We start from the raw sequence: 26,202 nt of genomic DNA on the forward strand, positions 1-26,202 counted from the left end.
GCAAGACTAGGCACGCTCAGAGAGGAAAGAACACAAAGAAAGCAATCCAACACATGACATCACTTCTGAAGTAGAATTCTGTTATACGGGAAAATTTGTATGAGAAAAACCTCTTCACTTTCCACATCAGACTAGCATGCCACAAAAAACGGACGACAGATCGTTCGATAATCTGATCGTGTGTACGGGGCTTAAGGCCCCTTTCACACATACGGTCCGTTTAGTCACATCAAACTGCATCAGTTTTTGCATCCGTTTTTTTTTTTTTTACATTCACTACCAATGCAATAACGGATGAAAAAACGGACTGTTTGTCCGTTTACATCCGTTTTTTTATCCGATCCTTTTTTTTGACGGATGAAAAATAGGGCATTCATCCGTTCCAAAAAACAGACATTGACGGAAGCGGATGAAAATGGATGTTAATGGATGATCATCCATTTTACATAGAGATACATTGATGTCTGTTTTTCATCCGTCAATGGATGGATGAAAAACGGACAAACGGACCGTATGTGTGAAAGGGGCCTTAATAGTGTTGATTAAGGAATCTGCAATGCCAGCTGTTGTATACAGCCACAGCACCCGCAGCTGTCAGAAGACCTGAACCGTGACTGCATCTGATTGGATAAAGTCACTGTTTAGCCAACAATTGTTCAACAAAATTGGTTGAGCTGGGTGGTGTCGATAGGGCCACCGACAGCCCGAATTTCTGCCGGTTCAGCAGGAATCTGCCAAAATTCAGAAACTATAGCCGTTCTTCACTGGCTTTTGCCACATATACTCATGTAATAACACTGACTGATGACTGATATATGCCACAAATGGGTCTACCTTCCACACATAGGACCGGTTCATACCACATGCAGTCCAGTGCGTTTTTTTTTTTTTTTTTTCTTCATTTAAAAAAAAAAAAAAAAAAAAAAACTTAGGATGCACTTGGCTGAAAACCTGAAATGGACAGTTTTTAAAAAAGAAATACATTTTTAAATATATAAATTATAAATATTTATCCCTTTAAAGAGGTTGTAAACCCAATTTTTTTTTTCCACCCTGAAAGAGAAACACATAATGAGCTAGTATGCATCGCATACTAGCTCATTATGAAATACTTACCTTAGAACGAGCCCCCGCCGTGCCGCCCGCTTACCTCTATGACGGGCATGTGACATGTTCAGTCGCCCGTCTTCTGGGATCGCGGCATCCGGCCATCTGATTGGCCGGAGCCACGGTGACATCACTCGCGCGCGTGAGCTGACGGTCACGGCACGGGGCTCTGAAGGAACGGCACCAGTGGCCGTTCCTTCAGAGCGCATGCGCCAGTGACGTCACTGTCTGCATGTAAGGTAAATATCTCCTAAACCGTACATGTTTAGGAGATATTTACAGTACCTATAGGTAAGTCTTATCATAGGCTTACCTAAAGGTACAACTTGCAGAGGAGGGTTTACTTCCGCTTTAACAATTCTATGTACGTCTCCATACTGGTTCGTGGCGATGAAACACATCTTCTCATTGAAAACGTGGCAGAAATGCATCAAAAAACGCACCTGTGTTGCATTTTTTAGTCATGTGACCTACTACTTGCTGCATTTTTTCTGCACTGAACCGTACTGGAACATGGTAAAATGCACCGAAAAACACATATGTCCCTATTTAACGTGAAGGAAAAAAGCAGGAAAAAATGCACCAGAAGGCATCTAAAACATGCATGCAAAAACACATATGGACTTCGTTTTTATGGTGTGAACCGGCCCATAGAGGTAACACTACACCAGGTCATTTTCATAATAATCCCTTTATACATTGGCAAGTACAAGCACAAAAACACATACCTGATGAAGACACGGCCAGCTGCAAAACAAGATAAATACAATCAGTATGGAAACATTGCAATAATATAATAATAATACAATATACTGTAGCATACAGCTAACAGTAGAACTCAGTGCTAAACAAGTTCCAGGAATAAGATATTCCATGGGACTCAAATCTATACATCAGATCCTTTGGATCGTTGGAGATCTGTTACAGCCAGTAGCAGGTTATGTCCCCCCATGGATACTAGACTGGACTCAAGCTGTCCATACACAAGCAGATTAGGCTGCCTATGTTGTCTGATGGACCACAATTAGGATCATGCAATAGAGAGGATCATACTTTGCTCATGGAGCCCTCACACCACCTTCCTGGGGTTTCCAACATGTCAACCAGGGTTCCTCCAGAGGTTGCTAGGGGTTCCATGATTAATTTTGAACGATTATACAAATAAAAAATAAATAAATTAAAAAAAAAAAAAAAAAAAAAAAAAAACACACACAACACAGACACCAGTGGTCTGTTTGGGTATCTGAAAAGGAGACATTCTTCCCTCTGAACACCAGCTTAGAGCCTAGTACACACGATGAGAATAAAATACAAAAAATATCGCTTTCCAAGGGATCGTACGATAATCTGATCATTTGCACGCAGCCTTTCTCAGGACCCCCATTGAAGCAGGAGGAAGAGGAGTTTTTGCCAGTCGCCAAAGGGATATTTGAAGAGCGCCCCACTGATTTTGTTTACAGTTTTAAAGTATTTATTGATTAGATACCCAATATTGTCAATGCTTCAAAACTGCGCACGCTCATGGAATGGTGACAAACATTGGAACTAAAAATCTCCATAGGCAACGCTTTAAAATTTCTGAAGGTTTAGTTTAGTTTAGCAATACAGAGGAGGTCTAGGGCTACAATTATTGCTCTCGCTCCAACGATCGTGGTGATACCTCACGTGTGGTTTGAACACAGTTTACATATTGGGGCATGACTTGCAAATGCGTTCACTTCTGCGCACAAGCTCGGAGGGACGGGCGCTTTAAATTGTTTTATTTTTCTTTTTTACTTTTTTATTTGTACTCTGTCCTTTAATTTTTTTTATCACTTTTATTCCTATTAAAAGGAATGTAAACATCCCTTGTGAAAGAAATAAGCATGACAGGACCTCTTTATTGTGAGATCTGGGGTCAAAAAAGACCCCAGATCTCACATCTACACTAATGTAGCACTACCCCTGGGTAGCTGCTGAGATCGGATTCCCCTGGGTTACCCATAGCAACAGTCTAAAATCTTCTCACTAACGCTTGGCGCACACAATGGACATTCCAGGGGATTTGTTTTTATTTTAGAACTTGGATGGGAGAAAGGAAGAGTGGGATACTCCAACTTGAACTATGTACAATCCTGAGGACAACTGACTGCAGGATGCGGCAAGGCCGCTGCTTCACCTTGCCACTGAAGTGAAGATGAAGAACGTGGACTCTTCGTAAGTTACTCTTCAGGGTCTAACTTGGTACCCCCTTTCTCTCTGGCTGTGTGTGCTGAACTCCTGTCCACTGACACCTCACTGGAGTGGTCCCCTTCCTGGGCAGACCCCTGGCAAGCTCACGGACACTGGTTGCTCTGCTCCCAGCTCAACTTGCCAGCCTCCTGGCTCAGCACCACACTCTGGCTCACTAGGCCGGCCACCTGTGACCACCTTCCTTGCAGACAGGAGGAGAGAGTCATCACCCTCCTCCTGGGACCTGGCTTCCCACCCAAAGACGCCCTGTCACATGTGCCCCTCGCTTTTATGACCAATCCCAGGATGCTCCACTCCTGTGCCAACCCTCTGGGACAGCCACAAAAGCTTGTGCGTCATTGGCTGTGTTTCCTCCACTGTCTAACAGGCTCCCCTATTGGATACAGTGGGGACACTCCCTCAGACCAAGTGAATCACACCTGGACACATGTAACAGGCAGAACTAATGATCACAGCAAATTATGCTTTTACCTAGCACCTACCTAGGAGGGTGCTACACTTAAAAGCAAAAAAACAAGTCATTTTTTTTCAGCATGGAAAAAAAAATTGGCCCTTCGAGGCTGTTGGGAGGAAGCGACGTTTGAGGTCGCTCCGGTCCTCCAAGGCCATAGAGTCAAGTGGCGGCCAGCTTTCCCTCACTCGACTTTCTGAATGGGACATTGATGAACCGGATAGTTTTACCGACAGCTTAGGTAAGTTACCGACAGCTTAGGTAAGCGGGGAAAACTAATCGGGAAGTGGCAGGAGGGGGCACCTCTCCCGCTGCCCCATAAAAGTGATCCCGTGGCGAATCTGCCACTGGAACCACTTATATGTGAATGAGGACCGCCCGCCCTATAAGAAAATACTGGGGTTATGGAAGCTATCTGCTGCCATAACACTGGTATCTAACGTCAAATTACCGACGTAAAAATGCGGCAGGAGGAGCAAAGTGTTTAAACTGATTTTTAAGTCTATTTTTTTTTCTTAAATAACAAACATGTTATACTGACCTCCTCTATGCAGTTGGTTTTGCACAGGGCAGCCTGGATCCTCCTCTTCTCGGGTTGCTCTTCGCTGCTCTTCCTGTCAAGTGCCCCCACAGCAAGCAGCTTGCTATGGGGGCACCCGAGCCAAGCTGCAGCTGCGTGTGTCAATTCAGACAGGGAGCTGTGGTTTGGCCCCGCCCCCTCTCACTCCTGATTGGCTAAATAGTATTGATTAACAGCTGTAAGAGCCAATGGTGCCGCTGCTGTGTCTTAGCCAATCAGGAGGGGCATGGCTAGACAGAGAGGGGCTCAGGTAAATATTAGGGGGTGCTGGGGAGGGGCTGCTGCACACAGAAGGCTTAATAAATAGAATACATTAAGATTTAAAAAAAAAAAACCTTCTGATTTTTAAAACTCCTTTAATCCAGTTTGGTGTGTCTAGTGTTCTTTCTATGTTTGGCGTTTATGCCGCCTACCGTCCCATGTTACATCACTTCCGCTTTAAGAGCCGGTTCACACTACTCCGACTTGTCAGGCGACTTGGTCGTCTGACAAGTAGCGCTCCATGCTGTGCAATGGAACCGTTCTAATCAGAGCGACTCAAGTCACTCCGACTTAGAAAAAGGCTCCTGCACTACTTTTGGGTGAAGCGACTTGCATTTACTTCTAGAATGAGAAGTTGTTTGCAAGCCGTGATGAAGTCGTGCTGCACGGGCAACTTCAAAGTCGGGGTCGACTGAGTCGTGGTAGTGTGAACCGGCTCTTAAGCGGTTGTATAAGAGATGAGAAAAAAAAAAAAAGACAAACCCTGCAGGACAAAGGCATAATGAGCTAGTATGCATCGCATACTAGCTCATTATGAAATACTTACCTTAGAACGAAGCCCCGACACGTCGTCTGGACAACGCTAAGGGAGCCGACATGCTCCCTTGGCATCTCCTGGTTCGGTGGCTCCGGTGCTGTGAGTGGCTGGAGCTGCGATGACATCACTCCCGCGCAGAGCGAATGTGCCGCCGACGTCAGCTGCTGCATGCAAGTTTAACCACTTTAGCACCGGAGGATTTTGCTGTCTTACGTCTGGGCCACTTTTTGCGATTCGGCACTGTGCGACTTTAACTGACAATTGTGCGGTCCTGCGACGCTGTACCCAAACGAAATTTACGTCCTTTTTTCCCACAAACAGAGCTTTCTTTTGGTGGTATTTGATCACCTGTGCGATTCTTACTTTTTGCGCTATAAACAAAAAAAGCGTAAATTTTGAAAAAATAATATTTTTCACATTTTTTTTTATATGAAATTACCCCCAAAAAAATGTAAAAATCACATTTTTTTTAAATTTTTGGCCAATTTGGTTTTTGCTACCTACGTTTGGTAAAAAAAACAAAAAAAACAAAACAAAAACACAATAAGCGTATTTTGATTGGTTTGCGCAGGTTATTGCGTTTACTAAGGGAAAGATTTCTGTCATTTTTGGTGTTTTTTTTTTTTTTAACGAGTAATGGGGCGATCTGCGATTTTTTTTGCGGGACTGCGACATTGCGGCGGACAGATCGGACCCTTGACTGACATTTTTGACACTTTTGGGGGTACCAGTGACATTACTGCAGTAATCAGTGCTATATATATGCACTGTTACTGTAAAATTACACTGGCAGGGAAGGGGTTAATTTTATTGGAGAGGGAGGGGTTAATGTATGCCTGGTGCTTACTAACGTGTGGGGGGGGAGGTGACTGAGTGACACAGGGACAGATCGCATGTTCAGCTATGCTGAACCCTGCAATCTGTCACTCCCTGTCACTTAGGAGATCCGCCCGCTTTGTTTACACAAGCGGGCGGATCTCCAAACTCGATTCCCCGATCGGGGAAGAGCGGTGGTGATCGCCGCTGCTCCTCCCCTGGCCCAACTCCCGCTGCATATAGCAGGAGCGAGCCTCCGGCGGCGCGTGAGCGCCGCCCACAAGGGGAGGAGTCCAGTGACGTAGGTCTACGTCGCTGGACAGGAACGAGCCAGTGTGCCGCAGTAGAGGCACAGTGAGCGGGGGTAAAGTGGTTAATATCTCCTAAACCGTGCCGGTTTAGGAGATATTATTTGTACCTACAGATAAGCCTTATTATAGGCCTTATTATAGGCTTACCTGTAGGTAAAAGTCAGATAGCGGAGTATATTACCGCTTTAACATGGAACATTTTGGCGCTTTCACAGCTGCAAATCAAATCGCGTTTCCAAAGTTTTGTCCAACCCTTGTACACTTATATTGACCCAAAAAGCACCATACCTGCAATTCTGCTTTAAAAAAGTTACTAGACAGCTTTTTAAAAAGCTCTGTAAAATCTTGCTGTTCTCACTGCTGCTATACAAGATGAGGCCGGTGTGTACAAAGCCTAACCCCAAAAATTACTGACAGATGACCTTCATATATTATTTACAGCACAAACATTCCGGTGCACAATGAGTCATGTAACAGAGCCACACACCCCAGGCCAGGGAGGACTCTGTGCGACTTTACACAACGCTGCCCACACCTACCTATCCAAGATCAGATATTATGACGCAATGAAATAGGACGCTTTTCAATGTATTCCATTCTGCAGCTATTGTTTAAAACCATGCGAAAAAGTAAATACAACTCACAATGGAAAATGTTGACTTTTTCTACTAATTTGAGCAGACGGAGCCTTATTCAAACAGAGCCTACAGATAAATGTGATAGACTGTATGTGAATAAGACCACAAGAAAAATGTGCCTTTTCAATCACAAAAATATCATTACATGTAATAGTGAACTGTAAAAGAAGGGTGGATAAAAAAATCAATGATTTTTTTTTATATTTAAAAAAATGTTTTCTTATTTAAATCAGATTTTTTTTTTTAATTTAAATTTTTTTTTTTAATTTTATTTTATTTAAATGAGAATTGTTTTGAATTTAAATCAAATGTAATTGAATAAAATCCTTTTGGAGTAAAAAAAAATATATCTAAAGATAATTTTCTACTTAAGATACAATAATAATTTAGTTTATTCAGCTATTTAAGATACAATAATAATTTAGTTTATTCAGCATGAAATGGAGCTTAGTTATATAGAATGAGGCTGTATATTCTACATTTCTGGCAAACTCATTCAATGAATCCAAGCTCTGCAAGCTGAGATAAAATGCACTGCATGGATGTATTCACACAATTTCACAGTAACCATGAGATAAAACAAAGTTCAGGAATATTCCTTTATCCCATTGTTTTGCAAATCTATGTACACTACAAACTGTATGATTGAATCGGTTCTGATATCTCTGTTTTACTAAGCTAACAGCTTACTAATATATAAAGAGAACCTTCATTTTGTTTGCAGATAATAACGTTTTTTGTAAAAACTTACCGTAAAACTCTTTTCTCCGAGTCCTCATACAGTCGCAGCCACTCATTAAGCCTTCAAAAGAGGGGTAATGGCGCCCTCTGCAGGAGCAAGCTAGGCAATTTGAAAGGTTAATAAAAACTTTCTACACTTAGACACACCTCCAGGGGGCCGTCCCTAGGCCATTATCCTGACCCAGTTACTACTGTCCTTCAGTTTTGTAGCAAACAGTATCGGGAAGTCAACAACCCCAAAATCCAAAGACAGAGGGGCGGGAGCTGCGACTGTCGGAGGACTCCGAGAAAAGAATTTTACGGTAAGTTCTTACAAAAACTCTATTTTCTCTTACGTCCTCCAGCAGTCGCAGCCTCTCATTAAGCCTTCACGAGTGGGAAGTCCCAAAGCAGTGCATGTGTGAGGGGTGGGAAGACGCAACCTACTGAAAAGGCAACGTATCCCCCAGGCCAGAAAAAAACAACTGAGCCAACAGGGCAACAAAAGCTCAACAGGAGCTAACCCAGAATACCCACCAGCTGAAGGACAGTAGTAACTGTCAGGATAATGGCTGAGGGACGGCCCCCTGGAGGTGTGTCTAAGTGTAGAAAGTTTTTTATTAACCTTTCAAACTGCCTAGCTTGCTCCTGCAGAGGGCGCCATTCCCCCACTCGAAGGCTTAATGAGAGGCTGCAACTGTCGGAGGACGTAAGAGAAAATAGGATTTTGACTTACCGTAAAATCCATTTCTCTGATGTTCAATAACAGACACCGCACTTCATCTTCTTGACCGTAGGTTTATACTGCCCCCTACAGGAGTAGGACACTAGGCAGCGAAAAATGCTTGAGCAGGCCTATGGGGCAGTCCCTGGGAGTATACTCCCACTTCCTGCTATAGGTCTCCATTCGGAAGTCAGACTCAAGGTAGGACCTAGCAAAGGGCTGGCTGCCTCTGCTGCCACCATTTCCAGATGGATCGGACAGACTGTGGTTCAGGCTTATTCTGTTAAGGCCACTCAAGCTTTTTTCTCTGCCTAGTGTCCTACTCCTGTAGGGGGCAGTAAAATCCTACAGTCAAGAAGATGAAGTGCGGTGTCCATCAATGAACGAAAGAGAAATGAAAGATTCTAACTACCAGCAAGAATAGGTCCTTACATTTAAAGAGCACCTGTCATTTCAGATCAATCATGGCAGCACCTGTTAGCGGGCATCCACTCACCTGCTGCCGCCACATCCCTCACCTTGTTGCGTCACTGCCGCGTCACCAGCCGTCCCATTAAAGTGAAATGGACTGCTGGTGAGTCAACAGCGGGTCAGAGGAGGAGCCACTACGGGACAGAGTTGCCAGTTGCACTTTATAATGTTTTGATTTAAACCCAGCCTTTTTAGTAGTGATGTAAATCAAATCCACCCTGGGAAGAAGTAATCCCTCGGCCTCAGAAGTCGGCATTGTTCCCTGTAGTAGAATGGACTCCTTGTAGGCGTTTTATATAACTGCCCAGCAGTCTCCTACATCAACTCCATCTCTCCATACATCATTTCTTCAGTTATAAGATATTCCTGGGTTTCCATGAAGAATTTGCTGGATTGCAAATTTTCAACAGTAATCAAATCAGGGATTTGACTTGGCCAGTCTACAACCTTTTATTTTCTTCTTCTTTGAGCCATTCCTTGGTGGATGTGCTAATCTGTTTTAGATTATGATGTTGAAACCTTTGTTTCGGACTCAACCTCAACGCTCGGACAGGTGGCATCACATTTTCATGAAGCACACTTTGATATGATGCAGGATATATAGCTAACTGCATGACTGTGAGCTGCCCAAGCAGCCCTCAACCAGCAAAACAACCCAAAACCATAACATTTCCACCAGCATGCTCCAAAGTTGGTATGAGGTTCTCCTGAAATGCTGTCGTTGGTTTGCAGCAACTGTACAGTGCAACCGGAAAGTATTCACAGCTCCTCACTTTTTCCACATTTTGTTATGTTACAGCCTTATTTCAAAATTGATTAAATTCATTATTTTTCTCAAAATTCTACCAACAATACCCCATAATGACAACGTGAAAGAAGTTTGTTTGAAATATTTGCAAATTTATAAAAAAAAAAAAAAAATCCCATGTACATAAGTATTTACAGCCTTTGCCATGACACTCAAAAACTGAGCTCAGTGCATCCGGTTTCCACTGTTCATCCTTGAGAGGTTTCTACAACTTGATTGGAGTCCACCTGTGGTAAATTTAGTTGATTGGACATGATATGGAAAGGTACACACCTATCTATATAAGGCCCCACAGTTAACAGTGCATGTTAAAGCACAAACAAAGCCATGAAGTCCAAGGAATTGTCTGTAGACCTCAGAGACAGGATTGTATTGAGGCATGGATCAGGGGGAAGGGTACAGAAAACTTTCTGCAGCATTGAAGGTCTCAATGAGCACAGTGGCCTCCATCATCCGTAAACGAAGGGAAGTTTGGAACCACCAGGACTTTTCTTAGAGCGGGCCGCCTGGTCACACTGAGCAATCGGGGGAGAATGGCTTTAGTCAGGGAGATGACCAAGAACCCGATGGTCACTTTGACAGAGCTCTAGTCGGTTTGGTGAGAGGAGATCCTTCCAGAGGAACAACCATCTCTGCAGCACTCCACCAATCAGGCCTGTATGGTAGAGTTGCCAGATAAAAGCCACTCCTCACAAACAAAATTCTCTGGTCTGATGAAACAAAGATTGAACTCTTTGGCCTGAATGGCAAGAGTCATGTCTGGAGGAAACCAGGCACCGCTCATCACCTGGCCAATACCATCCCTACAGTGAAGCATGGTGGTGGCAGCATCATGCTGTGGGGACGTTTTTCAGTGGCAGGAACTGGGAGACTAGTCAGGATGGAGGGAAAGATGAATGCAGCATTGTACAGAGACATCCTTGATGAAAACCTGCTCCAGAGTGCTCCGAGACTGGGGCGAAGCTTCTTCTTCCAAGGAGGACAACAACCCTAAGCACACAGCCAAGATAACAAAGGAGTGACTACAGGACAACTCTGTTAATGTCCTTGAGTGGCCCAGCCAGAGCCCAGACTCACACACGATTGAACATCTCTGGAGAGATCTAAAAATAGCTATGCACCAACGCTTCCCATCAGACCGGATGGAGTTTGAGAGATCCTTCAAAGAAGAATGGGAGAAACTGCCCAGAAATATGAGTGCCAAGCTTGTAGCATCATACCCAAGAGCCTTGAGGCTGTAATTGGTGCCAAAGGTGCTTCAACAAAGTATTGAGCAAAGGCTGTGAATACTTACAGTCAGGTCCATAAATATTGGGACATTGACACAATTCTAATCTTTTTGGGTCTATACACCACCACAATGGATTGGAGATAAAACAAACAAGATGTGCTTTAACTGCAGACGTTCAGCTTTAATTTGAGGGTATTTACATCCAAATCAGATGAACGGTGTAGGAATTACAACAGTTTGTATATGTGCCTCCCACTTTTTAAGGGACCAAAAGTAATGGGACAGATTAACAATCAAACATCAAACTTTCACTTTTTAATACTTGGTTGCAAATCCTTTGCAGTCAATTACAGCCTGAAGTCTGGAATGCATAGACATCACCAGACGCTGGGTTTCATCCCTGGTGATGCTCTGCCAGGCCTCTACTGCAACTGTCTTCAGTTCCTGCTTGTTCTTGGGGCATTTTCCCTTCAGTTTCGTCTTCAGCAAGTGAAATGCATGCTCAATCGGATTCAGGTCAGGTGATTGACTTGGCCATTGCATAACATTCCACTTCTTTCCCTTGAAAAACTCTTTGGTTGCTTTCGCAGTATGCTTCAGGTCATTGCCCATCTGCACTGTGAAGCACCGTCCAATGAGTTCTGAAACATTTGGCTGAATATGAGCAGATAATATTGCCCGAAACACTTCAGGATTCATCCTGCTGCTTTTGTCAGCAGTCACATCATCAATAAATACAAGAGAACCAGTTCCATTGGCAGCCATACATGCCCACGCCATGACACTACCACCACCATGCTTCACTGATGAGGTGGTATGCTTTGGATCATGAGCAGTTCCTTTTCTTCTCCATACTCTTCTCTTCCCATCACTCTGGTACAAGTTGATCTTGGTCTCCTCTGTCCATAGGATGTTGTTCCAGAACTGTGAAGGCTTTTTTAGATGTTGTTTGGCAAACTCTAATCTGGCCTTCCTGTTTTTGAGGCTCACCAATAGTTTACATCTTGTGGTGAACCCTCTGTATTCACTCTGGTGAAGTCTTCTCTTGATTGTTGACTTTGACACACATACACCTACCTCCTGGAGAGTGTTCTTAATCTGGCCAACTGTTGTGAAGGGTGTTTTCTTCACCAGGGAAATAATTCTTCACTCATCCACCACAGTTGTTTTCTGTGGTCTTCCGGGTCTTTTGATGTTGCTGAGCTCACCGGTGCGTTCTTTCTTTTTAAGGATGTTCCAAACAGTTGATTTGGCCACACCTAATGTTTTTGCTATCTCTCTAATGGGTTTGTTTTGTTTTTTCAGCCTAATGATGGCTTGCTTCACTGATAGTGACAGCTCTTTGGATCTCATATTGAGAGTTGACAGCAACATATTCCAAATGCAAATAGCACACTTGAAATGAACTCTGGACCTTTTATCTGCTCCTTGTAAATGGGATAATGAGGGAATAACACACACCTGGCCATGGAACAGCTGAGCAGCCGATTGTCCCATTACTTTTGGTCCCTTAAAAAGTGGGAGGCACATATACAAAGCTGAAAAGTCTGCAGTAAAAGCACATCTTGTTTGTTTCATTTCAAATCCATTGTGGGGGTGTATAGAGCCAAAAAGATTAGAATTGTGTTAATGTCCCAATATTTATGGACCTGACTGTATGTACATGGGATTTTTTTTTCCTTTATTATTTTTAACAAAAAGTTACAAAGATTTCAAACAAACTTCTTTCATGTTGTCATTATGGGGTGTTTGTAGAATTTTGAGGAAAATAATGAATTTAATCCATTTCGGAATAAAGCTGTAACATAACAAAACGTGAAAAAATTAAAGCGCTGTAAATACTTTCTGGATGCGCTGTATCTACCGAACAATTTTGATTGGTCAGTCTTCAGCACATTCCGGAGGGCCTGGTCTTTGCATACACATTCAAAAGTAAGTCTCCATTCACACGACCGCGACTTGTCAGGCTGACAAGTCGCAGTCCATGCAGTGCTACAGGACCCGTTCTAATAGGAGCGACACAAGTCGCTCCGACTTAGAAAAAGGGTCCTATACTACTTCGGGGCGACCTCGGAGCGACTTGCATAGACATTCTTTATATGAAGTCCGTGCAAGTCGCGTGCAAGTCGCGATGCACGCAACTTCACAGGTCACCCCCAAAGTCGTGCCGCTTCAGTGTGAATGCGATCTAAACTGTAATCTTGCTAGAATATTTTTCTTTTTTTGCAAAAGCATTTTCCTGGCACACCTCCTATACAAGTTCATCTCGTTCTCATTGCAGATGCATGCACTTTGATCCCAACTGTTGCAAGAGTCACCTGAACAGCCTGCAATTACATCTTGGGACTCTTGGAGATATAGCATCAGTCCCTTCTTGGTTCAAATCGTCTAGACTTCATTGCCACTTGTAGATTATTTTTTCTTTACAAAAGGAATGATTGATTTCAAACCATTTTGGTAATCTTTCTAGATCCCTTGCCAGACTCCTAGGATTTCACAACCTTCTTTCGGAGGGTCTTGGAGAGCTTTGATCTTGGCATGATGACACCACACATGATGGTAACCCACAGTGGATTTGCAGGGTTGCCACATCGCACCAATGTGAAACGGAACTAAAGGGACTCAATGGTGGGAGCTTGGCATCCTCAATCCTCCAAATCTCCTCTTGCTCAGTGCCAAATTTCAAGTAAGCCAATAAACATATAGATGGGAATAAAATACAGCCAATCTAGTGCTCTCTGTATCGAATAGGTATTAGACTAAAAATTAGTGATTGACCGATATTGTTTTTTTATTGCCGATACCGATATTTTGGTCATCGGGTATTGGTATCGGCCGATATTTTCGGACATTAAATTTTTTTTTTTTTTTTTACAGGTACTCTTGTGGAGGGATCTGGGGGTCTTAAAGACCCCAAACCCCTCCTCTGCACTTAAAAGCATTCAAAACGCCAAGTTTGGCCGTTTTGAATGCTTGCATTTTTTTTGCCGTTGCCGCCGAGTACACGGAAGTGATGTCATGACATCACTTCTGGGTTTTACATGGAGTCCCGATCAGAGCCGAATTCGGCTTTGATCGGGTCTTCTGTTCAGCGGCCGTGCAGGTAGGATGCCCGGGTCTCCTGGTGGGACGGGAGACCCAGGCGAGCCACAGAAGGCGGTGGGAGGGGGGGCGTCCCCTCCCGCTCCTTGTAATGACAGGCGAGTGGCTTCTCAGCCGCATTGGTTGTCATTACAAGACAGCTGACCGTCGGCTATGGATGCCGGTACCGGGGTGATGCCTCTAGCTGCAGGCATCACTCTGTTACAGCACTTTCCCTAAATATCAGCAATATCGGTAACCTCAGGGGCTGATTCCGATATATTGGGGAAAGTGCAGATCGGCTTTGCCGATAATCAGTCAATCCCTACTAAAAATCATAGAAATCTACTCACAATAAAAAGCACTTAAGCCATGCCAGCTGTATCTCACATGCATCAAACATCATCCATAGACAGAGATGGCCACAAGATGACTCATGCTCCAGGCTCCGCCCCCTATACGCGTTACGTCCGAGGGGTGTGGCTTTAATCAGTGATTATTTTATTTCATTTGCATTGTCACTTCACAAATATATCAACTTTATTTTATTATACTTGTTTGTTATATGGAGATTGATGCAAATCTATTTGCTTACTAGCACCCTGTTTATGTTTATTATATTGTGAGATTTGATTCAAAGATTTGAGGTTGCATTACACTGTATAGTTTTCTTCATATATAACTTCAAAGTGTTGTGAAATCACTTTATTATGTCAACAGCAATATGAAGAGTATTTAGAGGGATATTACGCAGATTGTCTTTGTTTTATATGTGAGGATTTACAACCACTTAGCGTGCTTTCACTTTTTACAAAGGAGCGGAATTTCTGGAATTCAGCTTTCATACACCATGTCAATTTTATGTGTCATTTCTATAAATATCACCTTTATCTGTAAGTACTGTTTGAACAAAAATCTAATGTTTGCTTGTTCAAATAAGCTGAAAAGTCAACAATTTCCATGGGGTGTATTTACTTTATCACATGACTCCACCTGGTGATCCTGCCACGAAGGTCCTTGTTCAGGCACTTCATGTTTAAGCCCCGGTTCACACTATAGCGATGACCAACATCACATGTGATTCGGAGTTCACTGCTCTCAAAATCCCATGCGATGTCTGTGCGATGCTAATTCAGCCATACAGATTGTATACAGATTGTATGGCTGAAATTGCATCGGATTCAGACACAACACGCACAGGACCCTTTTTTGGGTCTGCAGCAGAATCGGATCGCATGGTGGTTCACACCTATGTGATCCGATTCATGTCCAAACTGACAGTTCGCACTGCGATATGCAAACTGTTCTGGGGGGGGGAGGAGAGAGAGGGCAGCAGGTACCCGATTTTGACAGGTACCTGCTGCCACTTCTGCTTCAATTGCCTATGCCAGGGATCCTCAAACTACGGCCCTCCAGCTGTTGCAGAACTACACATCCCATGAGACTTTATAAAACTCACAGACATGACTAGGCATGATGGGAACTGTAGTCCCTGAACAACTGGAGGGCCATAGTTTAACCACTTCTGGACCGGAAGGTTTTACCCCCTTAATGACCAGGCCATTTTGTGCGATATGGCACTGCCTTACTTTAATTGCGCGGTCATGCAATGTTGTACCTGAATAAAATTGTTGTCCTTTTTTCTGCACAAATAGAGATTTCTTTTGGTGGTATTTGATCACCTGAGCGATTTTTGTTTTTTGTTATAAAAAAAAAAAAAAAAAAACAAAAAAAACAATTTTTCACTTTTTGCTATATAACATTTCCAATAAAAAAAAATTTAAAATCAAATTTTTTCATCATTTTAGGCCAATATGTATTCTGCTACATATTTTTGGTGAAAAAAAATCCCAATAAGTGTACATTGATTGCGCAAAAGTTATAGCGTCTACAAACTAGTGAAAAGATTTAGGTCATTTTTATTTTTACTAGTAATATCGGCAATCAGCGAATTTTAGCGGGACTGCGACATTGCGGCGGACAGATCGGACACATAACTGACATTTTTAACACTTTTTGGGGGGGACCAGTGACATTACTACAGTAATCAGTGCTAAATAAAATTCACTGTTACTGTACTAATGACACTGGCAGAGACGGGGTTAACACCAGGGGTGATCAAAGGGTTAAATGTGTCCCTAGGGGGTGCTTCCTAACTATGTGGGGGATGGGCTTGCTGCATGAACACAGAGACCTATCTTCCTAAATAGGAGGATCACAGGATCCCTGTGTCCATTACTGACAGAACAGCGGTCTGCCGTGTTTACACTGGCAGACCCTTGTTCTGTCCCCACAAGGAGCGATCGCGGGTGCCCAGCGGACATCGCGGCCACCGGACCTGCTGGTTGGTTCCCCCTGTGGCCCATCGACGCGTGCACACCCCCACTAGCTGTCCCAAGAAACAATGTACATGTACATCATGGGATATAGCTGACGTGCCGCACTATAAGTACGACGGCTGGTCGGCAAGAGGTTACAGACCCCTGACCCCGGCGATCCCCCCCCCCCCCTGCAATCTTCTGGTAAATGTCACAGGTCCCGGGGGACTGTGGGATCGTTCACAATGTTCAGCGGCTCGCGTATGCGCAGTGGGCACCCGGCTAAGAACCTGCAAGTTGTCACAGCTGCCCACAGTTAAAGTGGAAGTAAACTCTTTCTTTGCACTTGTACATACAGGTGAGTCTAGAATAAGGCTTACCTGTAGGTACCGTGAATATCTCCTAAACCTGCACCATTTAGGAGATATCCACACTACATGCAGCCAGTGATGCATGCACTCTGAAGGGATGGAATTCCTGTGCCGAGCGCTGTGATGCGGCTCCCACGCGCATGCGCGAGAGTGATGTATTTGTGTTGCAGCCAATCAGAGGTCGGGAACACTGAAGGAAGATTGGGTGAAGATGGAAGCCCTCTCAGCAGTGAAGCCTGGAGAGCTTCGTTCTAAGGGAAGCATTTTATATAGGGGTGCACCGATCCAACTTTTCTAGTCCCGATACCTGGCATTGTGTATCTGCCGATACCGAAACCGATCCGGAACTACACACATACACAATATGCATGCGGCTGCAGTACAGAGCAAAGCCACTGCTTCATGTGTGCGGCTCCTCCATTCACAGGCGGAGTGCATCTGATATCACTCCGCCTGTGAGCCGGACCTATACAGGAAGTAACGGCTCCATGCAAGTGACGGCTGAGGCGGGACTCAGCAAAACCAGATCAGCCCGTGGATCGGTTAATTTTACCGATCCCCAGATCCAGCTATTTTGGCAGTATCGGCACCGATATCCGATCCTAATATTGGATCGTTGCATCCCTAATTTCACAATGTGCTAGTATGCGATTCATATCACCACATTATGCTTTTACCTTGCAAAGTTTAAAAAAAAAAAAAATTGCTGCAGCTTACTACCGCTTTAACCAAACAGAGCTTTCTTTTGGTGGTATTTGATCACCTGTGCGATTTTTACTTTTGGCGCTATAAACAAAAAAAACAGCGTCAATTTTGCAAAAATAATATTTTTCACATTTTTCTTTATATGAAATTCCCCCCCCCCCCCAAAAAAAAAAATCGCAAAAAGCGTATTTTGATTGGTTTGCGCAAAAGTTACTGCGTTTACTAACAAAGGGAAAGATTTTTATAATTTTTGTTGTTTTTTTTTTTAACGAGTAATGGCGGTGATCTGCGATTTTTTTTGCGGGACTGCGAAATTGCGGCGGACAGATCGGACCCTTGACTGACATTTTTGACACTTTTGGGGGTACCAGTGACATTACTACAGTAATCAGTGATATACATATGCACTGTTACTGTAAAATTACACTGGTAGTGAAGGGGTTAACTTTTTTGAGAGGGAGGGGTTATGTGTGTCCCTAGGGGCGTAATTCTAACTGTGATTGGCTGTGGCTTGAGATGTAGAAACACTGATCAACAGTCCTACATAGTAGAACCGTATGATCACCATTCCTACACAGGGGAGAATGACAGGCGGCTTTGTTTACATCAGCCGCCTGCCTTTCTCCCTCTCCACCTGACGATCGCGAGTGACATATCGGGTCCGCCGGTCACACGCGCGGGGGGGGGGGGGGGTCCGTGACCACGCCTCCGGCGGCACGTGTCCGCTCCCTAGACCCTCACAGGCTAGCGACGTATCCCTACGTCGCTCTGCCTGTGAGGGGCTGACCACCGACGTAAATAGTCGTGCGGCGGTCGGCAAGTGGTTAAGATGCCCGTGCGGGAAAAGAAGACGGGAGATAAAAAACGGCCGGGGTGAGCACAGAGCTGGATCCTTGGACAGGTGAGTCTCTGTTTATTAAAGTGGAGCTCCACTCAAAAGAGGAAGTTCCACTTTAAGGCCTCCTCCCCGGCTCCTGTTTGTGAAACTAAGCTTTAAGGGCGGAGGGGTAGTGGGTACCCGATTTTGACAGGTACCCACTCCCACTTCTGTTCTGGACACCTTAGGTGATCGGAAGCAGAAATTCTCCTTCCCGAAGTCTCCTGGGACAAGACCGGTGCCAGAAAACAAGGGATGCACCGAAATGAAATTCTTGGCCGAAGCCGAATAATAATGAAATGCTTGGCCGAAGGCCGAATACCGAACGCGGTGTTTCGCATTTTTTCCATTTATTTTGCCAATTTTTAGGGGGCACGCTGATGGGCACATTTTATGTTAGGGGGCACGCTGATGGGCAAAACAAAACATTTAAATCAGCGTTGCTCTTAACATAAAATATGCCCATTAGCGTGCCCCTTAACATAAAATATGCCCATTAGCGTGCCCCTTAAAATAAAATATGCCCATCAGAGTGCCCCTTAACATAAAATATGCTCATCAGCATGTCCCTTAGCATAAAATAAGGGGCACGCTGATGGCCACATTTTATGTCAAGGGAGCACTCTGTTGGGCACATTTTTTTTCTTTTTTTTTTTGTTAAGGGGCACTTTATAGGGCACTCTAATGTAATGAGCATGGCAAGTGGCAACAACATATGGCAGTCTGCACACTAATGCTTGTGCAGCTGCCAGCTACCGTATTCTCCCCCAAATGTGCTCAGCTCCACATCACATACCTGAACTGCAGCCAGAGCCAAAAGCCGCGAACAGGGGGGCGGGGCGTGGACCTAGTGTGAAGGAGCCGCAGTCAGGAGCAGGGGGCAGGACGCGCGCGTGACGTCACACCCCCTACTCGCGGCCGGACAGGACACCGGCGGCGTGTGAGAAGGGAGCCGCGAGCCGCAATGAGGAAGGTGAGCGGTCAGGGCGGAAGCTGACATTGTTCGGCTCAAAATTATTCGGCCTTTTGACTTATTCAGCCGAATGTGCTATTTTCTCTATGTTCGGCCCCCGAATATTCGGTGCATCCCTACAGAAAACTTTAGGATCAGTCACAGAGCGCAGCATCACTCGCGCATGCGCAGTGGGCACTCGGCTGTGAAGCCGCAAGCTGTCACAGCTGGGTGCCCATAGTGAAGATACCGGCACTGCCGAGGGAGGACACAGCTGGGGTGAGAGCACCACTGGATCCAGGGACAGGTGAGTGGCTGTTTATTAAAGGTCAGCAGATACACCTTTTTGTAACTGCTGACCTTTAATAAACACAAAAATGAATAAAACTCTTCTTTAAAACTTAAAAGTCAGCGGCTACAGTTTTTGTAGATGCTGACTAAATTTTTTACACAGGAGTCTGAATCTCCTCCAACTTGTATGGCAGGATGTAGCTGGCACACTCCCTGGGCACGGGAAAATGTCCCGATTTACACATTAGCAATATTTTCTGTCCATGTGAATGAGGCTTTAGGGTGAAAATTGTCTCCTGTGTTGTCACACGGTTACATACACCCCTGGTGCAGACTATAAGAGTCTGTGTGTGGCATGCTCCCCCGTTGTCACTATAAGGAAGCAATGATGTACAGCAGACAGCGGAGTCAGGGCTTATTGACAGGAAGTAGAAGAAAGAGGCTGGAGGAGATTAGCAGCACTGAGATGAAAAAAGAAGTGGAAGTGAAGAGAAAACAAACCAACTTTCAATCAGGTTTCCATCTACAATAATAATCGGTTTCCAGGGCTCTGATCTATGGGTGTGCAGCTGTGTGTTTTGCATGAATTGTGAAACCCCTGAACTATCAATTCACACTTTTTTTTTTTTTTTTATCCAATCAGCTGCAGGCGGGGTCACTTCCTGACCTATGGTACACATAAACAAAGGGGCGGGATGCTGATGACATCAGTGCCTTTATTTGGACACAATCCCATGTGTACTCCATGTCAATAACTAAGGCTACGTTCACATGTGGGCGTAGCGGATCGCGGGCAGAATCACTGCGATTCCGCCCGCGATCCGGAAATCATTGCAAATCTCGGGACGCCTGTGCGTTGCCCGTGATTTGCAATGGCACCCCCAACGCTGTGAGTGATGTTGCCATGATTTCCGCCTGCCGAATCGCGGTAACATCGGGCAAACAGAATCGCGGGATGCATGACGCCCAAAAAAGGTACAAGAGCTTCTTTTGTGCGTCATGCGTCCCGCGATTTTGTTTGCCCGATGTTACCGCAATTCGGCAGGCGGAAATCGCGGCAACATCGCACAGCTTATGGAGTGCCATCGCGAATCACGGGCATCACACAGGTGTCCCGCGATTTGCAATGATTTCCGGATCACCGGCAGAATCGGGTGATTCTGCCCGCGATCCGCTACGCCCACATGTGAACATAGCCTAAATGTGGTCCCATCTGACCAATGAGAAGAGAATCTGAGGAGGTTCCGTTCAGTAAGGGGCGGGTCATGTGTGTGCGGTGTGCTTTTTGTGTGTGTTTTTTTTTTTTTATAGGTGTTTAACCCCTTTGCATCGGCACCTCCCAGCTCTTTATGGAGTTTCATATGCCAGGAGGCGGAGCAGAGGTTTATGATCATGTGACCGCCGTAATTGTCTGCCATGTGATCTGAGAGCTTTCCACCAGCCGCCGGTAACTGTGCCGGATGCTTGCAGGGCACAGCTGTGTCTGCAAATTGAATGCAAATATGTGCCCCCCCCCCCGGCGCTAAGGCCCACCCACTGAGAAGCCACATATTTGTGTACCACCAGCCCCTAGGGGTTAAAGCTGCGCTACTATTGCGTATTTTGATGAAACGCACGTTCTAATAAAAATCATTGATAGCGCAGATAGAAATACAAACATTTCCAATTGTTGGAGAGGGGTGCGGAATGAGAGTTGGTGGGAGGGTGAAGAACGTATTCAAACCCCCACCATACATTTTCTACCGAATACATAAAAGAGCATCAAAACGCATATCACCCCACTGCGATGCATGGTAATGTGTATTGTTGCACATTGTAGGTTATCGGATGTCAATGCACTTAGTAATGTTTACATGCATTGTGATGCATCATGACGCGTTTCAATTGATTTCATTGTAAAATGCATTGAATAAAAATGGAAGGATGGAACTTCAATCTGACAAAGGTCCTCCGCGGCCTATCAATGCTGCAAGGTCAATAATCAATGATAGGCTCACCGATCGGATCCACTGGAAGGTTTTAAGTTTATTGGATTGGTTCAGTGACTCTGAATGATGATACAGATACATGTGTGGCCCTATAAGACTCTTAGGGGCCCCACCCAACACTACAAGGCTCTCAGGGGCCCAATCTGACACCATAGGGCTCTCAGGGGCCCCATCCGACACCATAGGGCTCTCAGGGGCCACATCCGACACCATAGGGCTCTCAGGGGCCACATCCGACACCATAGGGCTCTCAGGGGCCACATCCGACACCATAGGGCTCTCAGGGGCCACATCCCGACACCATAGGGCTCTCAGGGGCCACATCCGACACCATAGGGCTCTCAGGGGCCATATCCGACACCATAGGGCTCTCAGGGGCCCCATCCGACACCATAGGGCTCTCAGGGGCCACATCTGACACCATAGGGCTCTCAGGAGCCACATCTGACACCATAGGGCTCTCAGGGGCCACATCTGACACCATAGGGCTCTCAGGGGCCACATCTAACACCATAGGGCTCTCAGGGGCCACATCTAGCACTATAGGGCTCTCAGGAGCCTCATCCAACACCATAGGGCTCTCAGGGGCCCCATCTGACACTATAGGGCTCCAAGTCTACATTATATGGCTCTTGGGAGGCTCTCAGGGGCCCCATCCTACATTATAGGGCTCTCGGGGGCTCCATCCGACACCATAGGGCTCTCGGGGGCACCAACCCACACCACAGGGCTCTCCGGGGCCACATCTGACACTATAGGGCTCCCAACCTACATTATAGGGCTCTCTGGAGCCTCATCCAACACCATAGGGCTCTCAGGGGCCCCATCTGACTTTATAGGGCTCTAAGGGGCCCTATCCTACATTATAGGGCTCTCGGGGGCCACATCTGACTCTATAGGGCTCCCAACCTACATTATAGGGCTCTCGGGAGCCTCATCTGACACCATAGGGCTCTCAGGGGCCACATCCGACACCATAGGGCTCTCAGGGGCCACATCCGACACCATAGGGCTCTCAGGGGCCATATCCGACACCATAGGGCTCTCAGGGGCCATATCCGACACCATAGGGCTCTCAGGGGCCCCATCCGACACCATAGGGCTCTCAGGGGCCACATCTGACACCATAGGGCTCTCAGGGGCCACATCTGACACCATAGGGCTCTCAGGGGCCACATCTGACACCATAGGGCTCTCAGGGGCCACATCTAACACCATAGGGCTGTCAGGGGCCACATCTAACACTATAGGGCTCTCAGGAGCCTCATCCAACACCATAGGGCTCTCAGGGGCCCCATCTGACACTATAGGGCTCCAAGTCTACATTATATGGCTCTTGGGAGGCTCTCAGGGGCCCCATCCTACATTATAGGGCTCTCGGGGGCTCCATCCGACACCATAGGGCTCTCGGGGGCACCAACCCACACCACAGGGCTCTCCGGGGCCACATCTGACACTATAGGGCTCCCAACCTACATTATAGGGCTCTCTGGAGCCTCATCCAACACCATAGGGCTCTCAGGGGCCCCATCTGACTTTATAGGGCTCTAAGGGGCCCTATCCTACATTATAGGGCTCTCGGGGGCCACATCTGACTCTATAGGGCTCCCAACCTACATTATAGGGCTCTCGGGAGCCTCATCTGACACCATAGGGCTCTCAGGGGCCCCATCCTACATTACAGGCCTCTCGGGAGCCCCATCTGACACCATAGGGCTCTCAGGGGCCCCATCCTACATTACAGGCCTCTCGGGAGCCCCATCTGACACCATAGGGCTCTTGGAGCCCCATCCTACATTATAGGGCTCTCAGGGGCCCCATCCCACACCCAGAGCATCCACCCCTGACCCTTAGGGCAGCCACCTCATCCATTTAAACCAGGACACACATTAATTACACAGGCTCTGTGGATGGTTAGGGTGGTAATTAAACTCACTTGGTGCCTTATATTCATTATATCAGCCTCAGAACCTGTGTAATTCTTATGTGTCCTGGATGAGGTGACAACCCTACTGACCCCCCATCATCACATTGGAGGCGCAGACAGGTCCTCTTACCAGTACAGATGGCCGCACACACTGACCACCGGCTCCCGGGCCGTCTCCAGGCAGATATTACATTCATAAGCCGCCCCGGGGCTGCCAGCAGCCGCCGCCATGGCAACCGAGAGACCGGAACCTAGCCGGGCACCGGGCGGAGCGTCACGGGAGACGTCAGGCAGCTGATTGGAGAAAGGAGCGCCCAAACAGCGAGGCCTATTGGCCGATTGACCTTTACATCACAGCTTTCGAAAGTCATTGGACGATTTTGTCCCGCCTTCGCCGCGTGATGCAAGAACCGTGTAATTCAGAGAAGACAGCGCTGATAGGCTGGACGGGAGGAGAGGGAGATCCTGATTGGCCAGAATGGCCGTGTGTCATATTTCTGTTCCACCTGGTTATGTAATAAAATGTCACACTTTTTTTTTTCTAAACTTAACTTTATTGACACGCAGGGGCAGCAGACAATATTTGTAAACAACAGAGTATCATAGAAATGACTTGTTGAGATAGGTCCACTAGGCCTGCCATCACCATTTTTCTTACACATGTGCTCTGTTACTAATCAGGCGACAGTGGAAAAGTTTAACCACTTTACCACCGGAGGATTTTGCTGTCTTACGTCCAGGCCACTTTTTGCGATTCGGCGCTGTGCGACTTTAAGGGACAATTGCGCGGTCGTGCGACGCTGTACCTAAACAAATTTACGTCCTTTTTTCCCCACAAACAGAGCTTTCTTTTGGTGGTATTTGATCCCCTGTGCGATTTTTAATTTTTGCGCTATAAACAAAAAAAGAGCGTTTATTTTGAAAAAATAACAATATTTTTAACATTTTTTTATATGAAATTCCCCCCCCCCCCAAAAAAAATGTAAAAATCAAAATTTTTTTACATTTTTGGCCAATTTGTTTTCTGCTACCTATTTTTGGTAAAAAAAATCACAATAAGCGTATTTTTATCGGTTTGCGCAAAAGTTATTGCGTTTACTAACTAAGGGAAAGATTTCTGTCATTTTTGGTGTTTTTTTTTAACGAGTAATGGCGGCGATCTGCAATTTTTTTTGCGGGACTGCGACATTGTGGTGGACAGATCGGACCCTTGACTGACATTTTTGACACTTTTGGGGGTACCAGTGACATTACTGCAGTAATCAGTGCTATAAATATGCAATGTTACTGTAAAAATGACACTGGCAGGGAAGGGGTTAATTTTATTGGAGAGGGAGGGGTTAATGTATGCCTGGCGCTTACTGACATGTGTGGGGGGAGGTGACTGAGTGACACAGGGACAGATCGCATGTTCCCGGCAATCTGTCACTGTTTGTCACTTAGGAGATCCGCCCGCTCTGTTTAAACAAGCGGGCGGATCTCCAAACTCGATTCCCCGACGATCGGGAAGAGCAGCGGCGATCTCCGCCGCACCTTCCCTGGCCCGACTCCCGCTGTGACTGAAAACAGCGGGAGCGGGCCTCCGGCGGCGCGCGAGCGCCGCCTACAAGGGGAGGAGTCCAGCGACGTAGGTCTACGTCGCTGGACGGGATCGAGCCACTTTGCCGCAGTACGCTCCCAGTGACTGGTCGGCAAGTGGTTAAATGAAAAAAAGTTTGAAATACAGTAAAATAATTAATAAAAATAAAATAAAAATAGCAACCCAGTTGCCCCCCACACGCACGTGAATGCAAACAAATGCACAAATCACGCACGTGTATGTAAACAGTGATAGCGTCGCACATGTGAGGTTCACTACACATTTAAATAAATGAGGAAGCACCCGAAATGTCGGCAAAAATGTGGTTAAACCAGGCGGTGTGGAGGCATTGCATCACTTCCTCACCGCCTGTCAGTAGCCTCTGAAGTTTGAGCCTGAACACAGATCAGACTTCAGAGGAAAGGGAGATTGTCTAAATCTACCCTTAACCACTTGCCGACCATATACTGTGGGTATACAGTGGGTACAGAAAGTATTCAGACCCCCTTAACTTTTTCACTCTTTGTTATATTGCAGCCATTTGCGAAAATCATTTAGGTTCATTCTTCTTCCTCATGAATGTACACATAGCACCCCATACTGACAGAAAAACACAGAATTGTTGACATTGTTGCAGATTTATTAAAAAAGAAAAACTGAAATATCACATGGTCCTAAGTATTCAGACCCTTTGCTCAGTATTTAGTAGAAGCCCCCTTTTGATCTAATACAGCCAGGAGTCTTTTTGGGAAAGATGCAACAAGTCTTTCACACCTGGATTTGGGGATCCTCTGCCATTCCTCCTTGCAGATCCTCTCCAGTTCTGTCAGGTTGGATGGTAAACGTTGGTGGACAGCCATTTTTAGGTCTCTCCAGAGATGCTCAATTGGGTTTAAGTCAGGGCTCTGGCTGGGCCATTCAAGAACAGTCACGGAGTTGTTGTGAAGCCACTCCTTCGTTATTTTAGCTGTGTGCTTAGGGTCATTGTCTTGTTGGAAGGTAAACCTTCGGCCCAGTCTGAGGTCCAGAGCACTCTGGAGAAGGTTTTAGTCCAGGATATCCCTGTACTTGGCCGCATTCATCTTTCCCTCGATTGCAACCAGTCGTCCTGTCCCTGCAGCTGAAAAACACCCCCACAGCATGATGCTGCCACCACCATGCTTCACTGTTGGGACTGTATTGGACAGGTGATGAGCAGTGCCTGGTTTTCTCCACACATACCGCT

At 45.8% G+C, this 26,202-nt stretch overlaps 1 protein-coding gene across 1 annotated transcript in view; it reads right to left on the reverse strand.

Annotated features, from left to right (window-relative positions):
• Positions 1 to 23,775, reverse strand: part of RNF5 (ring finger protein 5) — a 39,194-nt gene extending 15,419 nt beyond the window's left edge. Inside the window, exons 1-2 of the mRNA XM_082262914.1 lie at positions 23,529 to 23,775; positions 1,836 to 1,854 (exon numbers count right to left, since the gene is read on the reverse strand). Coding sequence (XP_082119040.1) covers positions 1,836 to 1,854; positions 23,529 to 23,629 — 120 coding nt within the window. The 5' untranslated portion in view covers positions 23,630 to 23,775. The remainder of the gene's footprint in view (positions 1 to 1,835; positions 1,855 to 23,528) is intronic.
• Positions 23,776 to 26,202: the final 2,427 nt, after the last annotated feature.

This window comes from Pelophylax lessonae, assembly GCF_965119305.1.
Source record: "Pelophylax lessonae genome assembly, chromosome: 7".
NCBI classification, from domain to species: Eukaryota; Metazoa; Chordata; class Amphibia; order Anura; family Ranidae; genus Pelophylax; species Pelophylax lessonae.